Source organism: Anomaloglossus baeobatrachus, chromosome 12, assembly GCF_048569485.1.
Source record: "Anomaloglossus baeobatrachus isolate aAnoBae1 chromosome 12, aAnoBae1.hap1, whole genome shotgun sequence".
In the NCBI taxonomy this organism is placed as follows: Eukaryota; Metazoa; Chordata; class Amphibia; order Anura; family Aromobatidae; genus Anomaloglossus; species Anomaloglossus baeobatrachus.
Genome location: NC_134364.1, coordinates 63,506,662 through 63,527,028, shown reverse-complemented (window position 1 = coordinate 63,527,028; position 20,367 = coordinate 63,506,662). Strand labels below are relative to the sequence as shown.

Here is a 20,367-nt window from a genome sequence, read left to right as displayed (position 1 = left end):
TGGGTCTCCCAATACGGAACTATAAGAAAAAGAATTTACGGTAAGTAACAAAATTCTCTTTTTTTCAAGGCTTGCATAGACTTGTTTTTTTTATTTATTTATTTTTTTCTCTGTAGCCATTTGAACACTGCTGTCAAAAAATGTGCAGCACAACACATGTCTGATCTGGTGGAGAGAATGGGGCCGGGGCGGATTCTGTCTGGAATAAAGGACATCACAGATCGGGCGCTCCCTGCCATTGCGAAGTTTGCCCAGGACGGTTCGCAGGAGACCAGGTGAGTAGCAAATGGGTATAATTAATAACTAATAAATATGATTTAACAGGGAATGTCCGCTAATTAGTTATTTATTAAAAAAAAAAAAATAATAATTAGCCAATTCTATGGGGGGAAAAACCACTCTCCCTAAAGCCCCTCCTGTATATAGGGTGACTGTAATGTACATCATATGGTGTGTGAGGGACATTACACAATGGATATGGGGACTATTGGGGTCATCGTACTGTGTGTGAGGGACTGTAGGGACATCATATATTGTGTGTGTGTGTGTGGAGGGGGACTGTTGGATCCATGACACTGTTCATACGGTGACTGTTGGAGTCATCGTACTGTGTGGAGTACTGTAGGGGCATGATGTGCATTGGGGGGGCCATTGTACAGTTTGTGTATGGGGGTCTGTGATAGGACACCATACTGTGCGTGTGGTGGAGGCCATTATACTGGGTCTGGAGGAGCTGTGGGGGACCATTATATTGTATGTTCATGGAGGAAATGAGAGGATATCATTGTGCGAGGAGGGCTTGGAGAGAAATGTTGGGGGCCATTGCACTGTGCATGCGAGCTGCACGCCGAGAGGGGTGCGTGCCGACATAATGTCTGTGGTGGAGGAGGGGGGGTATTTGGGGGCCATGAATGGAGTATTGTAGAGGGTGAGATCACTTCTCGGGTTTCCGCCTACATCATAATTTTTGTTTGTGTATACGGGAAAGAGGGTCCAATTTGGACTTTTTCTATGGGGCCCTCTGACTTCTTGTACACCCCTCTTTACCCCACAGTATTGGTTTTCTGTGTGGCTGGTTTCCTTTGTCCGCATTTATGCGGTCACCAGTCTTAATAGTCCTTTATAATCACATTTCCTTTTGCAGGTTCTTTGGACGGAAGATGTTGCACTATCTGATGTCTCATCCAGAATTTGACAAGATGCTGGAAAAATATATCCCGACCAAGGACTTGCCGTACATCCGAGACTTAATTAAAAATATTCAAGTCAAGGTAAGTAATGATCTCACTTCTGTATGATACATAAAAAATGCTTGGCAAAGTTGATGCAACCAAGGCCAGAGGGGGTCAGTGCGTCCTGTCAGGGCCTGCACGAGCCATAGCCTCTTATCAATTGCTCTCCATTATATGGACTTGCGTGTTTGGTATAAGAAGAGAGCTGCTGAGGATTTATAGGGCCCCTCACATGTGCACCAGGAGCTTAAGGCTATGTGCCCACGGGAGTTTCCCACAGATGATCCCCGGAATACGCAACTATTTTTAGCTGCGGGATTCTAGCAAAATAGCTGCGGTAAACCTGCGGGCTTTCGTGCGGCTTAGCTGCGGAAGTCCCGGCCTCTATCTCCACAGTGGAGGGCCGGGATTTCCGCAGATAATTCCGCAGGAATAATTGACATGCAATTACCTGCGGCTGCGGGACATCCACAGCATGTTCCGCAGCCGCACGTATCTGCAGCATGGACACAATCCCCATGTCCTCTAGGATAACATGGGGAGTGTCTGTACATGCTGAAACCTGCGGATTTATCTGGAAAATCCAGAAAATCCGCGAATTTTGCGCAGATAAATCCACAGGTTTAATCTCCCGTGGGCACATAGCCTAAAGGAGAAAGTTATGTGCCGCACATCGGTCACTTAGCAGATGTCATACAGCAGACTTGTTCTTTAGGGTAATCACTACCATGCTCGGGTGCTCAGTACTCGTAACTAGTGATACTCGTAACTAGTGATGAGCGAGCACTACCATGCTCGAGTGCTCTGTACTCGTAACTACCATGCTTGGGTGCTTGTAATTAGCAGTTGGGTGCTCAGATGGGCGCAACTCATCTACTGAGTCTATGGGCTACTCGAGCATTTTTTGAGGAATTCTTCCCGTTGACTTCCATTATACTTGGATACTCAAGTTGTGCTCATCTAAGCATTCAACTGCTGGTATCAAGCACCTGAGCATGGTAGTGCTCGCTAATCACTAGTAATCATTTGCACTTTACTTTCAGGGGTGCATGGTGGCTTTCTATACCTGACAAGCAGTCGTCAGTAGTGGCTCTTGGGTATCTGAAGGGAACTGTATCTCCACTTTCTCTGACGCCTCATTGGGGGACACAGGACCATGGGTGTTATGCTGCCTATCCATAGGAGGACACGGAGTAAATGCAAAAAGCATTAGCTCCTCCTCTGCAGTATACACCCCCTGGCCGGGCCAAGCAACCCCAGTTTTAGCTTAGTGTCTGTAGGAGGCACATCCTTTCAGGGTTTTGTTATTTTTTTGAGGGCGACGGCTTCCGTTAGGGACCGATCTCCCAATACCATCAACGGGCGGGAACGCGGAGTGTCGTCTCCACGTACCCCCTCCTGCGACGCTGGATCCTGGGCTGCCTTTTACTGGACGACGGGTCCCACAGACACCGATTTTCCAGAGCCAAGGGCAGAGGCACAATTCCTCAGCTCCTCTTTGCAGGCTCTGAGTTGATACATTGCACCTGTGTGGCCGGACACAGCAGGCTGACTCTGCTATTTCCACTGCCTGGACTGAGGCAGTGTTAAGGTGAGATTCCCCCTGACTGGTTTCCCAGACAAAGGGAGAAAGACGGTGCAGGGAACGCTCCCAAGACTGCTGAATTTACAGTCTTTATTCCCACCATAGCTGCATGCTGGCTGGAGGAGGGGAAAGTCCCTTGCTGATTGCAGGGAATCCTGCAGAGATAATCTAACGGTGGCGGGGGGGGAGGGCTCCCAGGGCTCATAAACTCAGTGTTTATTCCCTCTAGCTGTGTGCTGGCTGGAGGAGGGGGAGTCCCTTGCTGATTGCAGGGACTCCTACAGAGATAATCTACTGGTAGCTGTGTGCTGACTGGAGGGGGAGAAAAACTGTCACAGAAGTTCCCTTCCCGCCGTTTTTTTACTGCCGGGGGGCACACTGACTTCTTCTTGGCGCTCTTTTAGCGCTAAGCCCTGCCCCCCGCGGGCCGCGATAAGCCTTGCCCCCCCCAGGAAAACACGCAAAGATCTCCACAGAGACTCCTTCCTGAGGACGCAGGGCCATCGACTGATTCTGGTGAGGTACACCGAAGCAAATACAATCCTTGCTTCCCACTGCTTCACTTGTAGCTCTGCTGACCATTGCTCCCCCTCCTGGCATACTACTATTAGGAGCATGCAAAACTCTAAGGGTACTAAGTGCTAAGGCTCACATAGTCTATTATTCAGCCTGCACTGCCTGCCACGCTAAGGTACCACATAAACACAGCTCTTCTCTCTGTGAGTCCTGTGCCCCTATAGCCCCCCAAGACCCCCCGCCACCACCGCCGCAACCGTCAGCCCAGAGCCTAGGGCTCTCAGCCCATCGGAATAGGCACAGTTTCTGTCCCAATCCATGGAAAAACTGTCAGAGAACCTGGTGCTGGCTATGCAATGTCGTCCTCCACACCCATCTGGGCCCCTGGACGGAACGCAGTCTGAGGATACCCCTATGGAGGATTCTTCTGAGGTAATCCGGGCCCATGCTTCACCGGTTGCAGGGATCAGAAAAAGAGCACACGGCCGGGTGTCTCCAGCACTCTTTCATGGCCCCCATGGCTCTCCCTCGGGAGCACACAGGGCAGGCTCTCCCACACGCTCCACGGCTTCTGAAGAACTGGAAGAGGGAGAATGCTGTTTGTACCAGGATGATTCCTTGGTTTCACCCTCCCCAGGTGATCAAACTGCAATAGACTCCCTTATAGCAGCAATCAACCAAACTCTGCACGTGGAGGATCCCCCATCCACTACCACTGACCATGTGGTCTCCTTTAAGAGGGCAAGGAAACCCCAAAAGGTTTTCGCTGATCACCCAGAGTTTCAGGATATCCTCACAAAGCAAAGGGAGAAGCCTGACAGGCGCTTCGGTAACCGAAAACTCATGGAGTCCCGGTACCCTTTTTGCCGCACCTGCCCCTAAGGGCTGGGCCGATCCGCCCTCGGTCGACCCCCCCCCCCCCGGTCTCCCGCCTTGCCACAAAAACGCTCCTGTCTTTACCCGATGGTTCCTCCATCAAGGACCCGACAGACAGGTGGAGCACCTCGCCCGCTCTGCTTTTGAGGCTGCGGGTTCCTCCCTCTCGCCCTCCTTTGCCTCTGTGTGGGTCGCAAAGGCGATCTCTGTCTGGGCAGAATCCCTTAACACTTCGCTTGAGGAATCCCAGTTCCCTCATACCGTCAGAGGTAACAGCTCAAATTGCCGCTGCGGCGGACTACCTCATGCAGGCCTCCATTGATGCTGCTACCTGCGCAGCTTTTGCCGCCTCAAATGCCATAGCCATCCGTAGAGCTCTCTGGCTCCGACAATGGCGAGCGGACTCTGCTTCCAAGAAGTCTCTCACGGGCCTTCCCTTTTTCCAGATTGATTGTTTGGCGAACGTCTGGACAAGCTCATTTCTGACGCCACGGGAGGAAAAAGTACCTCCCTTCCCCAGCTGAAGTCCAGGACGACCTTAACCAGACGTCCACAGTCCTCGTTCCGCTCCTTTCGTAACTCATTTGGTTGGTCGACATCCCGCTCTGCCCCCGCCACTAGCCGCGGACTACGCAGGGACCGACCTTCTCAGCTTTCCCCGAAACCCACTTCGTCATGGTAGCCTAGACCGAAACAGTCCAGGTCTAGGGAGACTTGTCCACGACGTTTTCCCCCCCTCATAACTCCTTTGGCGCCCCGGAAGACACTCATTGTAGGAGGTCGACTGCGGCTCTTTCAACACATCTGGGCTGCCGCCTCAGACGACAAATGGGTGCAAATAAGGAATAACGTTTGGAACACCATTCTAAGTCTGAACTGGGTACAAAAACTTAAAAAAACATCACTATGGGGGTATTTCTCTACGTTGGGGTCCCTAGCTTGTGTGTGTCCTCTCATGAGAGGACACACACAAGCTAGGGACCCCAACGTAGAGAAATACTTTGGCGTAGTGTTGGGGCTCTATTGTATTGATCAATTCAGTAGCTAAATTTCTCTTGATTCATATGTTCATGGCAGTAAGGCAGATTCCATTTTTCACATTTTCACTCTTACATATAGCTATTGGATTTTTCAAGTCAGTATTCACACAGCAGTTTCTGCTATTTCATGTATTCCCCTTACATAGTCACTGGTGTGCATACCTTATCTCCCCATAGACAAATGGGTGCAAGACCTTGTGTCTTCCGGTTACCACATAGAATTTCGGACCAGACCCCCCAAGTCGGTTCCTTCTCTCAAACCCCCCAAAGACTCAAAAATGACGCGAGGCCTTTTTCTCAGCAATCCACTCGCTCCAAACAGCAGGAGTGATAATACCCGTCCCGGACGACGAGAAGTTCAGGGGGGTTTTATTCCAACCTCTTTGTGGTCCCCAAAAAGGATGGGTCAGTTCGACCCATCCTGGACCTCAAACACCTGAACAAACATGTGCACATACGGAGATTCAGAATGGAGTCCCTAAGGTCCATTATTGCATCCATGGTCGAAGGGGAATTCCTCGCCTCCATAGATATCAAGGACACGTACCTGCACATACCCATCGTTCCAGATCACCAAAAGTTCCTCCGCTTCACAGTTCAGGACTCCCATTTTCAATTCGTAGCCCTACCCTTCGGCCTTGCCACCGCACCAAGGGTCTTCACCAAAGTCATAGCGGCCGCCATGAGCGTCCTTCACGTCAGGGGAGTAGTCGTTCTCCCTTACTTGGACAACCTCCTCATCAAGGCCCCCTCCTTCCGCGACTGCTCAACCAGCGTATAGATCACCGTGGACACCCTATCCCGCTTAGGGTGGCTACTGAATCTAGACAAATCATCCCCGGTCCCAGCACGATCCATCACCTTTCTGGGCTTGTCCCTGGACACCCATCGGGGCTTGATCCTTATCCCTCAGGACAAGGCGATCGCTCTTTGACAAGCGGTACGCTGCCTTCTACGTCCTCCGTCTCGCTCCATTCGATTCAGCATGAAGGTGCTCGGCAGGATGGTGGCGGCTATGGAGGCAGTAACTTTTTCTCAACTGCACCTCCGCCCACTGCAGCTAGCCCTTCTCCCTGGACAAACATCTTCACCTGACTCCTTCAGTCAGGTATACACTCCACTGGTGGCTTCGGTCCTCATCCCTATCGAAGGGGAGATCTTTTCTCCCGGTACCACACTGCTCAAGGACGTTGGACGCCCCAGGAGTCCTCCCTACCCGTAAACATCCTGGAAATCGGCGCGATCTTCCTCGCGTTCAGGGCATTCTGCCCTCTGCTAGCGGGTCATTAGATTCGAGTCCAATCGGACAATGCGACAGCTGTAGCCTATATCAATCGACAGGGGGGCACCCGCAGCAAAGCGGCTTATCTCGAGGCCCACAAGATTCTCAGCTGGGCCGAATCGACGGGGTCAGTGATATCAGTGGTACACATACCGGGGGTAGAGAACTGGGCAGCAGACTTTCTAAGTCGCCAAGGACTGGCCGCCGGAGAATGGTCTCTCCACCCAGAAGTGTTTCTACACATCTGCATTCGCTGGGGCACACCAGACGTGGATCTAATGGCCTCAAGGTTGAACGCAAAGCTACCCGCGTTCATAACCAGGTCACGCGACCCGCAGTCCATCGGCGCGGATGCTCTAGTCTGCTCCTGGCACCACTTCCGCCTGCCTTACATATGTCCACCCCTACCCCTGCTGCCGCGGGTAATCAGGAAGATCAAGGCAGAGGGAGTTCGGGTGATACTGATAGCACTGGACTGGCCCAGGCGTGCCTGGTACGCCGAATTAGTACAAATGCTCGCAGACGTACCATGGCGCCTTCCAGATATCCCAGACTTGCTGACCCAAGGGCCCATTTCCCATCAGAACTCCAGAGCCCTGAAGCTGACGGCATGGCCATTGAGACCTGGGTATTAACAAGAGCGGGATTCTCCCCCGCGGTTATCTCCACCATGATCAGCGCCCGAAAGCCTGCTTCATCCCGCATTTCCCACCGTACGTGGAAAATCTTCCTTTCATGGTGCAGGGAAACTAACGTCCAGCCTATGCCTCTGGCCATCCCCATCCCGCCTGGCTCAATAACCGCAAGTCAAGTTTCCCTATCTAGTTCCCCCGTACAAATGGCTGCTGGACCCTTGGGACCTCAATCTCGTTCTGGACGGTCTCCAGAGGTCTCCCTTTGAACCTCTCAAGGAATCCTCCCTTGCTCTTCTGTCCTGGAAGGTAACATTCCTGGTGGCAATTACGTCCATCAGACGGGTTTCGGAGCTGGCAGCACTCTCTTGCCGCGAGCCTTTTCTGATCTTTCACCAGGACAAGGTGGTTCTGAGCCCCCTTCCGATTTTTCTTCCAAAGGTTCCTACCCCGTTTCATTTGAACGAGGACATTGTTCTGCCTTCCTTTTGTCCACACCCGGTTCATAGGGTGGAAAGGTCTCTGCATTCGTTAGACCTCGTCAGAGCTCTCAGATATTACATATCCAGGACAGCCCCCTTTAGGAATACTGACTCTTTGTTCGTCATTCCTGAGGGGCCTAAGAAGGGACAGGCAGCTTCAAAGGCGACTCTGGCTCGCTGGATTCACTCTGCGATCTAGGAAGTCTACCGCTTGCATCTCAAGCCCATTCCTAGTGGGCTGCGGGCTCATTCCACGCGAGCAGTTGGCGCTTCGTGGGCCATTCGGCATCAGGCTTCAGTGGAACAGGTGTGTAAGGCTGCGACCTGGTCTAGCCTACATACTTTCTCAAAGCATTACAGAGTCTATACCCAGGTTTCAGCTGAGGCAAATCTGGGTAGGAAAATTCTGCAAACGGCAGTAGAGCACCTTCTCTCAGTAGGCGCTCCAGGCTGTCTGGGACTGGTTCCTAGTCCTTGGGTTGTGTTGTCTTCTTTTATGTTTCCCACCCATGGACTGCTTTAGGACGTCCCATGGTCCTGTGTCCCCCAATGAGGCGTCAGAGAAAAACGGATTTTTGTGTACTCCCCGTAAAATCGTTTTCTCTTAGCCATCATTGGAGGACACAGCACCCACCCTGTTGCCCTGTTGGGCCTTGGTTCTCTCAGTACCTTATTTGGTTATGACTTTTTTTTTTTTTTTTTCTCCTACTGCTTGTGTACTAAAACTGAGGCTGCCTGGCCCAGCCAGGGGGTGTATACTGCAGAGGAGGAGCTATGCTTTTGCATCTACTTAGTGTCCTCCTATGGTTAGGCAGCATAACACCCATGGTCTTGTGTCCCCCAATGATGGCTAAGAGAAAACGATTTACGGTGAGTACACAAAAATCAGTTTTTTTAATTTCCCAGTGACCTATCTGTCATCTGTTACTCTAAAGTCTGGTCTCAGTGAGACGCTAGTCACACATGGCAGGCCTCAGCTCTTTGACGTAACCTCAATAAGAAGAAGAAAAAAGGCGACACTCGCCCGGTAAAAAAATCTTAATTTATCCACACATAGAAAAACAGGGGGGGATGCCGGGGATGTCAATGATGACTGCGACTGTTTTGCGCACGCAGGCGCTTCGTCGGGTCCAGACTCACGGTGAGTCCTGGACCCAACGAAGCACCTGCGTACGTGAAGCGGTCGCTGTCGTCCTTGATGTTCCCTGCATCCCCCTCTGTTTTTCTATGTGTGGATAATTAAATGTTTTGGGGTTTTTTTCTTCTTATTGAGGGTTTTTTGCCTGCTTACCCCTTCGTGGTTGTGCACCGCCGGTTTGGCTCTGCAGTGCACCTGGCTTAGTCAAATGCTGGATTGTGTGGACTAAGTGGAGCTAGGGTGTGGGCTTTTGGTGCCGGACAATACGCCTTTGTTTGGATCTCTGATGTAACCACCTGGGGTGTGTATACTCTTAGCAAATAGGATGAGGATAGCAGCACTCCTTTTAAAGCGTTTTATAAAGATTGATGTATAACCTTCCATCTGCCAGTTTACACATTGAGGGTAAAGATTTGACCACATCATACCCGTGGTTTGGTCGCACTGTCTGCCCTTATTATGAAACCGAAACATCTTTGTAAAGCATGAAATGATAATGAGACCAATAAGACAAAGAAAAGTAGCCAAAAAATGATCACCTTTATTTCTAGATTGTCAGCATCTCACAATGCTTTATTATTACATATCACATACTGATACTGCACGTTTCGATCCCTGATTACTTGTCCTCTCACACAATGTCACTTCTTGTCATATTTAGGGTGTAGGGGAAATCCAGGACACCCCATCAGCTCGAGGAAGAAGATCCTACCATGGCAGCGTGGGCAGCCTGAGGGCGTCATCTGTGTCCCAGAACGCCCACAATACTCTGGACAGGTTCGTGGTGACCCGCTACAAAAGAATAAGGCGAAGTCATAGTATTCAGTGTAATGGACCTTATTGAGCGCTGCACTCACTGCTCACACTCAGAGGCAGGAAAGTGCAGGAGATTCATCACCTAGAAGGCATTGCTCAATTTTTATGGAGCTCACACACTGTCAATTTAAGTAACGCTTATTAGGAACTTCTGGGGTTTACTTCTTTCTGTCTCAAGAGTCCCCATCATGTGACGTCGGGTCGGGAGAAGTTGCTGGCCACTTAACGCACAATATTTGGGTCTACTATAGAATGGAGAAACTGGTTGAGAAGTCGCTTCCGCTCCATTCCTGACGGGACAAGATGAGGCCTCGCTCTTGAGAAGGTTTCATGTCCCAAAAATGGGAACCGCATATTTTGGACACATGATTTCCCACAGGTTGTTTTTTTTTTTTTCTTAGTTTGCCACAATGTAAAACAAACACATTTTTACTAATAGTGTGTAGATCTTAAACTTTAAAGGGGTTGCATAACCAACATTTTTATTACACCATGGTCTCACACAGCAATGCTCCGATTTTACAGATCCAACTATACTTCTCTCCTGCCGCGCTGGGTTTTGACTGGCTGCAGTGCTGATGATATGACATGACATCAGCACATGTGACCACTGCAGCCAATCAATGAGCTAGTGACTAGTACTACTGAGCCCAGTGGTTGGCTGCAGTGGTCATTGTTGTTACTACATCCCCAATGTAGGTGCTGAGGAGCAGAGCTGGTCCTGTGGCTGGTGAACATGGGGTGTTGCTGCCTGTGCCTCTGCAGCCTCATGGCCATCATCCAAATTAAAGCGATGCTGTTTAAAATAAAAATTACCTCTGACTTTCCGCATATCGGGAATTTACAACACTCCGGCGGCAGTGAAAGGGCGAGGCCTCACTCTGCACTAATACATTGTCGCACCATTTACTAAACTGTTATTGAATGGTGATGTGAGTAGCGAATTACCATATGGTATCTACTTGGTACAAGACAAGGCTGCGCTTGGTTAGTGCAAAGAGTGAGACGTGGCTTTCACTGCAAGAGCGACCGCTGAGGGTTGTCTGATCCTGGCAGGTGGAAATACAGGGCCATCTTTTTCTAAAAAGTCAGGGGTGCAGTATGATAATTTCTGGCCACCTTTGTTCTCCAGTTTAGAGCTGCTCGTGCTTTTAATAAAAAAAAAAAAAAAAAAAAAAAGAAAAGGGGGGGGCAACTCTGAGCAGTGAGAAGTTTTCTGTAATCATTATAAAGAAAAAAAAAACAAAAAACATAAAAATTTGCAATGTTCTGTTTGTTGTCAGTGAATGGGGATTTAAGCCAGAAACAGACCAAATACTGGTCATAGCTGAGTTTACCGCAAGCAAAATCAAACCTCCAAGTATTGCTGATCACCTGCAGATATAGCTGTAAGACTAGTTTCACACATCCTTCTTTTCGCTGGTTTGGCGGATCCGGCCCACTCCAGTACAGTGTATACAGTACAGTGTCAGCGGTGTAACTTCCGCGTCACATGCTCCGGTCACATGACAGCATGTTACTGGAGCTTGTCGCGCTGCCACTGTACTGTATACACTGTACTGGAGTGTGCCGGATCCGCCAAACCAGCGAAAAGAAGGATGTGTGAAACTAGCCTAACCGGAGTAAATTGTCTACTGGAAGCTATAGGAGAAAATGACCTTTTCCCCCCTGCAGCCGCTCATAAGCAGCCATGTGGGCACGCGCAAGGGGGGTGTAGCGTGTGTGTGGGTGTGTGCAGGGGGGGTGCAGCGTGTATGTGGGGGAGGTGCAGTGTGTGTGTGTGTGTGTGTGTGTGTGTGGCGGTGTGCGCAGGGGGGGCAGTGTGTGTGGCGGTGTGCGCAGGGGGGTGCAGTGTGTGTGGCGGTGTGCGCAGGGGGGTGCAGTGTGTGTGGCGGTGTGTGCAGGGGGGTGCAGTGTGTGTATGTGGCGGTGTGCGCAGGGGGGGCAGTGTGTGTGGCGGTGTGCGCAGGGGGGTGCAGTGTGTGTGGCGGTGTGCGCAGGGGGGTGCAGTGTGTGTGGCGGTGTGTGCAGGGGGGTGCAGTGTGTGTGTGTGTGTCGGTGTGCGCAGGGGGGTGCAGTGTGTGTGTGTGTGGCGGTGTGCGCAGGGGGGTGCAGTGTGTGTGTGTGTGGTGTGCGCAGGGGGGTGCAGTGTGTATGTGGCGGTGTGCGCAGGGGGGTGCAGTGTGTGTGTGTGTGTGGTGTGCGCAGGGGGGTGCAGTGTGTGTATGTGGCAGTGTGCGCAGGGGGGTGCAGTGTGTGTGTGTGTGTGGTGTGCGCAGGGGGGTGCAGTGTGTGTATGTGGCGGTGCGCAGGGGGGTGCAGTGTGTGTGTGTGTGGTGGTGTGCGCAGGGGGGTGCAGTGTGTGTGTGTGTGTGGTGTGCGCAGGGGGGTGCAGTGTGTGTATGTGGCGGTGTGCGCAGGGGGGTGCAGTGTGTGTGTGTGTGTGTGGCGGTGTGCGCAGGGGGGTGCAGTGTGTGTGTGGCGGTGTGCGCAGGGGGGTGCAGTGTATGTGGCGGTGTGCGCAGGGGGGTGCAGTGTGTGTGTGTGGCGGTGTGCGCAGGGGGGTGCAGCGTGTGTGTGTGTGGCGGTGTGCGCAGGGGGGTGCAGTGTGTGTGTGGCGGTGTGTGCAGGGGGTGCAGCGTGTGTGCGTACGCACTATGTAGGCAGTCTGTGTTTGGTAGGTGACCGGTCCAGCTCCCCGGTGACTGGTCGCCTGCATATTTCTTCAGACATTATTTAAGCACTATTCACCTGCATATTCCCCCTATATCTGTGCTTCTGGAGGTGAGGGGTTCCCTCTGACCCAGTTCTGTGATTGGGGGTTGTTCCCCTGTGATATCGCCCCATGTAATTGGTCGGCGTGTGGACTCTCGGCTTTTACCTGGGATCAGCTGGATACGTGCAGTGTGCTCTCGGCTGTGCCGTCTGTTTGCTGTGAGTGAACAGGAACATTCTTGTTTTCAACCAAAATGTTAAAATCACTACAAACAACAATGCATTTTTTTCTTGAAGATTTCATCTCCTAATTGCAGACAGCATTTCTACTTTTAACTTTTTTTTTTCTTTTCTTCACTCTATGGTTAAATACAATAACTCTTGCACTCCGCTTCATTAGTGGATTTTACTGTTCACTGCATCGGGTTCCTAAAACTCCAGCTAAGTGCAGAAATCTGAGCGCAGCGGGCGGCTGCCGCTTACACTACGCTGTGCTCTTATCCTGAGTCTTAAGAAACCGCCGTCAGTGAAGATGCCGTAGAGATCAGATCTTCAGAGAACAGTGAAATGTGCAGGGTAATGAGATAAATTGCAGATGATTTTGCATTGATGCTGAGTTTTGATATCACTTGTGACGTCCTGCCGCGGGGACGGGTTGGGACGGTGTTATCTCCGGCTGCTGCCGTCTTGTGGAGTGAGGTCACTTATTGATGAGCTTTGTTCTCTTGCTTTACAGCGTGTTGCACAGAGACATGAAATCATAGCGGATGGACGATTGCTGACCGGTGCATTCTGAGACCGTGACACACGAGGGGACGACTCTGCCACGAGGCCGAGGAAGTGTCCTCACAAGTATCGCGCAGTAAAGACACTAATGTCCTGACCCTTTATAGGACAGTAACCAGAAGAGTATTAAATGTCCCTCTATATCGTTACTGTAACACTTGATATTGTGACTAGTCCTTGTGAGGTCGGACCGCTCCTCCGGGCCGGTACAGGTACAGATTTTGGATTTTTGTTTTCTTTAATCATGGACAATTCGTCTGTTCCTATAATCCGTTCTGTCAATGGTGGGACGTGAATATGGGATTTCCATAGTACATCTTCATTGTGCCTTCCTGAAGTTCCCCATGTGAATCGTGCGATCATCATCTTTTCCGTATCCAGTGACTGTGGCAAAACTAGATTTATTTCCAAAAGTCGCCATCTTTACATGCACGGCAATATGAGGAGGGGGTGGGACGGAGACCATATGGATTAGAAGCCATTCTCTTCTTATGGCTCCTCGAAGAAGCTTAAAGGGAAAAATAAGTTGTGATCCCATTTGTTTTTTCAAGAAATGGGGAAAAAATGGCTGCTTTCTTCCAGAGCGAAACCGTGGCTATCTATAGGGAGTCTGGTATCGCAGGTTTTGCTCCATTAAAGTGAATGGGCCGAGCTCCCCTACCAGACACCATCGGTAGTCAGGAGATGACAGGAGCCATGTTTTTTTCTAATCTTGGACAACAAAAAGAAAATAAGTTGTGCTTGTGGAGCTGCCCTTAGTCTGTATAGAGGACGGGGTCCCAGCAGCTCTTAGTTTGGTGGACGGTGGTTGACCATGTATTAGGCAGCCGCTCATTCATCAGATACCAAAACTCCCGCTGTGGCTATCTAGTGTACGACATCTGCCATCAGAAGCCGCAGTTTGGCTTTTATTTCAGCAGCCGTACCGACAGCTCTGCCATGTTAAAGGGGTTGTCCATGGTGTGAACCTTCCCTTAAGGCTGTTCCAGCAACGGTTTGTGGTCAAAGCAAGTGCGTAGTATGGGAGCGGCTGCTACACCGAGGACTGTGCACATCCGGCCGCCTCTGGAGCAGCTGATCCTGGGGGTCCGAGACCCGGACCCCCCCCCCCTCTTCAATATGATTCAAGAGGGTAACGGTGTATCTGTTAACCAAACAAAGGGAAATTCTCATTAAATTGCAATCACAGAATAAATGAATTCTATTTTTATTACTGTACATTGTCTAAACTAATTATGTACAGAGATTTCCAGTCTGCGCCGGAGCGAGATTATAGCCGAGATCAAATCTATTTTTCCTGAAAAGTTGGTTTTACAATGTAGCGGGTTGGTGTCGGGGCTCGTACCTGCATGTGTGTGACATATAATGCTGCTTTATATGGAGACGATGGCTACAGCTATTTGTATCAGTAAATATTCAAAGGGGACCTGTCACCCAGGACGCCATCACTGCACTCTGCAAAGTCCAGAATCAGATCCTCCGGAAGCCTGAGCACGATGCCAAAAGACGGCCATACACATTATGTCAGAGGTCCCCAACTCCAGTCCTCAAGGCCCACCAACAGTGCAGGTTTTTGGGATTTCCTTAGTATTGCACAGGTGTTAATGTAATTACCTGCCCAGGTGCTGGTTCCAACAGCAGTGCAATGCTAAGGAAATCCTGAAAACATGCACTGTTGGTGGGCCTTGAGGACTGGAGTTGGGGAACCCTGCATTATGTGATGGTCGGCCCACCCCGCTGAGGGACCGGCCCACCATCTGTAGTTTATGGGGGGTCTCCGGACTCTCATCTGTAAGAGGTGGAATTTTAACGTTTGAGCCTTTCATTCTTAGAGGGAATCTGTCACCAGGATTTTGCTCCCCATCTGAGAGCAGCATAATGTAGAGATAGAGACCCTGATTCCAGCGATGTGTTACTTACTGAGCTGTTTGCAGGGCGGGGGGAGTTGGAGTCCCAAAACTAAACTCTACAGAATGATGATTTACTAATGATTGTTTATCATTTGCCTTCTTTTCTAACTTGTTTATTGTAGTAAATCTCATTCTGGAGTGTTTTTTTTTTTTCTTTTATTTTAAATCTTCTCGACGTCTGGTTCATCTGTTGTTCCTGCAAGATTTTGAATGAAAAAATATATATATTTAATATTACCATTTGTGGGGGTGTCCTGATAGAATGACACTGCCCAATCAGTGCCCAGTTAGGGGCGTATATATCATCAGTGTCAGCTGTCTATGAACACACCCCTCCAACAAATGGAAGAGTGACGCTCTGTTTTCAGTTTATTCATATATATCTAGGAGGATTAACAGGTCCAGTACAATACACACAAATCTTCAGACTGGATATATATAATTCATATAACTATACTGTGTAAACATTATGAAAGATGCTCAGTACAGCATATTCCACAGCGCCACTATTGGTTTTTTTGTTTTAGTGGTGGGCATGCTGGCAATCGGGATGGGGGAGGGGAGGGGGGGGGGGGGAGTTGTGTGCCAGTACTGTTATGTCTTATGATTCCTCCTTAATGATTTACCAGTAGTGATGAGTGGGCACTACCATGCTCGGGTGCTCTGTACTCGTAACTAGTGATGAGCGGGCACTACCATGCTGGGGTGCTCAGTACTCGTAACTAGTGATGAGCTGGCACTACCATACTCGGGTGCTCAGTACTCGTAACTAATGATGAGCGGGCACTACCATGCTTGGGTGCTCAGTACTCGTAACCAGTGATAAGGGGGCACTACCATGCTTGGGTGCTCAGTTCTCGTAACTAGTGATAAGGGGGCACTACCATGCTCGGGTGCTCAGTACTCGTAACTAGTGATAAGGGGGCACTACCATGCTCGGGTGCTCAGTACTCGTAACTAGTGATAAGGGGGCACTACCATGCTCGGGTGCTCAGTACTCGTAACTAGTGATAAGGGGGCACTACCATGCTTGGGTGCTCAGTACTCGTTACTAGTGATAAGGGGGCACTACCATGCTCGGGTGCTCAGTACTCGTAACTAGTGATGAGCGGGCATTACCATACTCGGGTGCTCAGTACTCGTTACTAGTGATGAGCGGGCACTACCATGCTCGGGTGCTCAGTACTCGTTACTAGTGATAAGGGGGCACTACCATGCTTGGGTGCTCAGTACTCGTTACTAGTGATAAGGGGGCACTACCATGCTCGGGTGCTCAGTACTCGTAACTAGTGATGAGCGGGCATTACCATACTCAGGTGCTCAGTACTCGTATCTAGTGATGAGTGAGCACTACCATGCTTGGGTGCTCAGTTCTCGTAACTAGTGATGAGTGGGCACTACTATGCTCGGGTGCTCAGTTCTCGTAACTAGTGATGAGTGAGCACTACCATGCTCGGGTTCTCAGTACTCGTAACTAGTGATGAGCGGGCATTACCATACTCGGGTGCTCAGTACTCGTATCTAGTGATGAGTGAGCACTACCATGCTTGGGTGCTCAGTTCTCGTAACTAATGATGAGTGGGCACTACTATGCTCGGGTGCTCATAATTAGCAGGTCGGACACTCAGATGGTTGTGACTCAAGTTGAGCATCTTTCCCTTTGACTTCCATACTCGTCAAGTCTATCAGAGCATCTAGGCTGGTTACATGGGCCGAGTATGTCAGTGCTCGCTCATCACTAGATACCAGTACTGAACACCTGAGCATGGTAGTGCCCACTCACTAGATACCGGTACTGAGCACCCGAGTATGGTAGTGCTTGCTCATCACTAGTTACATGTACTGAGCACCCGAGCATGGTAGTGCCCGCTCATCACTAGTTACGCGTACAAAGCACCCGAGCATGGTAGTGCCCGCTCATCACTAGTTACGAGTACTGAGCACCCGAGCATGGTAGTGCCCGCTCATCACTAGTTACGAGTACTGAGCACCCGAGCATGGTAGCGCCTGCTCATCACTAGTTACGAGTACTGAGCACCCGAGCATGGTAGTGCCCGCTCATCACTAGTTACGAGTACTGAGCACCCGAGCATGGTAGCGCCTGCTCATCACTAGTTACGAGAACTGAGCACCCGAGCATGGTAGTGCCCACTCATCACTAGTTACGAGTACTGAGCACCCGAGCATGGTAGTGCCCGCTCATCACTAGTTACGAGTACAGGGCACCCGAGCATGGTAGTGCCCGCTCATCACTAGTTACGAGTACAGGGCACCCGAGCATGGTAGTGCCCGCGCATCACTAGTTACGAGTACTGAGCACCTGAGCATGGTAGTGCCCGCTCATCACTAGTTACCAGCATTTCTTGATTGTTAGTGGAGACAGACGTTTAGATTTTCCACTGTTGATGAAGAAATGTATGGTGGCACTGGCTGGGAGAAGAGGAGCAATAGAATATAAATGCACCGATATGCCCATTAGAGCACTGGTGTACCTAATTTTCATACCAATAAATGCCAAATTCTGGCGCTGTAATAGGCATGTTTAGTAATGTTCTACACTGTCTTGGCGCAGCGGAAGCATTAATGACAGGTTCCCTTTAAGGACTTCTAATACAGAGAAAATACAGGTCATTGTGATAATGTGTACTACTTTATTTGGTTCTTTGGTGACCGGTCCTCTTTCAGCTCATCATATTATTTTCTTGTACATATTGGGATGTGATACGTTAACAGCGGCACTTTAACTTTGCGCATAGCAAGAGATCAGTGGTACAAGGTGACATTGTGTAGAGTCATTGTCTGCGACCTGCGGCTCATCAGAGGGTGAGGTACTACAACTCCCAACATGTTCTGACTGCTTCCTATAAGAATACATGTGTATTGGAGGCCGGTAGTCACATCTAGTCAGTGTCTTGGGTCACTGATCTCCAGATGTTGGAAGAACTACAACCTCCACTGTGCTGAAATCTGCCATAGAGGTACAGAGCAAGTGGCCATCACTAGAGGGCGATGACAGCCTGACTAAATGGAGAATATTACGGTTCCCACCCAATTCATTATGGGGGCAGATATGATGAAGTCATAGGTCTCTAATTACTGTGAAGGGAAGAGATTTGGAGCTCTCCCTGTGATTTCTGCTGGGAGTTGTAATTCCCAGATGCTGAGAGGCCCAGGTTGGAGAACACTAACATATCAGCGTAAAGGAATGTGAATCTCTGTAATCTGTGCGGAAACCTTCCTGTCCCTCCATCGCGCTCTGCTCTGTATATACTGTATGAGTATTGCCTAGTATTTGCAAATCGTGGCTTCACCCCGCTCCTCTCACATCGCCACCGTCTGAGACCTGAAATCTCACCTAGAACTAAGGAATGTTTTACCTACAGATGTTATTTTTACATGTGTTGCTGAGTATTTTATATTTATTTTTTTACATTTGTCTTTTTATTTTCTTCCTCACATTTGTCTTATTGGACCCTGTTAATGCAAAATCTCTACTCCGTGTACGTTATCTATATATATTTTTATTGATCTATATTAATAAATAATATTTTTGGATGTTGGCTGTCTTTCTTTCTTATAAAAACGTTCTCAGTATTAGGAGGTTGGGACCCTTATTTCAGTATTTTCTGCCATGCTGATTTTTGAAAGAATCTGAGACAGAGGTCGCCCCCAGTGCTTTCCAATATCAATGACTAAACTAATTGGATCTGTGTAAAAATTGTTGTAGCTGTTCTGTTTTGTCACAAGTCAGCTTATGGGATCACCAGTGAGGTCCTCTGAAGTAGGCCTCTTCAGACCTAATCAAGATCGAGCGCCCGGAGAAAAAGACCTGCATTCATGTGAGCATGATCAATTTTCTGTTTATTCAGCTAAGGTACAGTTTATTTATACCATTTACAGATCAATGTGATATTGCAAAAAAGGCTTCTAGCTGGACTTTACAAGTTGCTCATATGACCTTTAAGTTTTAGCAAAACAAAAATGTAGAGTCATGCATATGAAATAAGAAGAAGATAAGAAGAACATTTAGAGACAATAATAATCCTTGAGCTTGTCTCTAATTCCGAAGGCTCCATGATTATTATGAACTACCACCAGATATACTTACTAATGAAATAAAATATCTTTAATAAAGAAATAGAGAAACTATTAACCCTTCTATATCAAAATTATCACTGAAGAAAAAACTAAAAGCCAGCACTAAATGTGCACTTCAGCACTAAAAATTTCAAACTGTACTTATTATAAAAATTTTGAGATTTTTGGCATAAAATTGCAATTTCTTGAGCTGCCCCGCCACGTCACGGCAAATCTCATTTGGGGCAGTCCTACACTAAAATATTTTTATAAAACGTGCCATGCGGCCTCACATATGAATAGTAGAACTGCTCTCAGCAGCACTTACTTGGTCTTTTTCAATCCCGTACCCATGACTAAGTGCTGCTGAGAGCAGTTCTACTATTTCATATGTGAGGCTGTATGGCACATTTTATAAAAATATTTTAGTGTAGGACTGCCCCAAATGAGATTTGCCGTGATGTGGCGAGGTAGCTCAAGAAATTGCAATTTTTTGCCGAAAATCTCAAAATTTTTATGAGTACAGTTAGGAATTTTTAGTGCTGAAGTGCACATTTAGTGCTGGCTTTTTGTTTTTTCTTCTAAAAATTATCATACCTGAAGAAAGTGCTTTTGTCGGGGGATTGCCTTCCAGTTTAGATGTTTTTATTTATTTTTTTTTCTTATTTTAGTATTTTTTGACATATCAATTTTACTTAAAGTACTGGTGGCGACCTCAGTCTACTCTTCCTCCAAACCAATGTCTATAACTAAACTATTTAAATCTGCCTACAAATTGTCGTACCTGAACAAAGTGCTTTTGCTGTGGGAACAAATTACCTACAAACACATTCATTATGGGCAATTAGAATGGCCGCTGTCATGATAAAGTGGTTTGCCCAGATTACTACCTAGAATACGAGACTTTCATCACCTGACTGAGCTCTATATCACAGTAACAGAGTATTTTGGAGAACACCCTTCACACCTGGGGGAATATTTAGTTCCAGCCCCCAGCGCTCTCTGATATTTTATTAAACCCCTTAACGACCCTTGATGTACTGGGTACGTCATGGTGACATGGTGCTAAACGACCCATGACGTACCCAGTACGTCATGGCGAAATCGTGGTCCCGGGGAGTCCAATTTGTTTAATTAAACAGTAGATTCGGGTAGGAGGGGACCTCTGCCTGACCTCAGGAGGGGTGGTGCCTCCTCCCCGAACCTACAGAGGCTGTGATTGGCTGACGAACGCCGCTCAGCCAATTACAGTCACTGTAATGTTCCAGCCATTGAAAATG

At 48.8% G+C, this 20,367-nt stretch overlaps 1 protein-coding gene across 2 annotated transcripts in view; it reads left to right on the top strand.

Annotated features, from left to right (window-relative positions):
* The window catches only part of TOGARAM1 (TOG array regulator of axonemal microtubules 1), an 87,199-nt gene extending 71,637 nt beyond the window's left edge, over positions 1-15,562 (top strand). For both annotated transcript variants that reach the window (XM_075331161.1, XM_075331160.1), the window contains exons 15-18: positions 117-275; positions 1,145-1,271; positions 9,445-9,560; positions 13,051-15,562. In XM_075331161.1, the coding sequence (XP_075187276.1) occupies positions 117-275; positions 1,145-1,271; positions 9,445-9,560; positions 13,051-13,078 (430 nt within the window). In that variant the 3' untranslated portion in view covers positions 13,079-15,562. The remainder of the gene's footprint in view (positions 1-116; positions 276-1,144; positions 1,272-9,444; positions 9,561-13,050) is intronic.
* Positions 15,563-20,367: the final 4,805 nt, after the last annotated feature.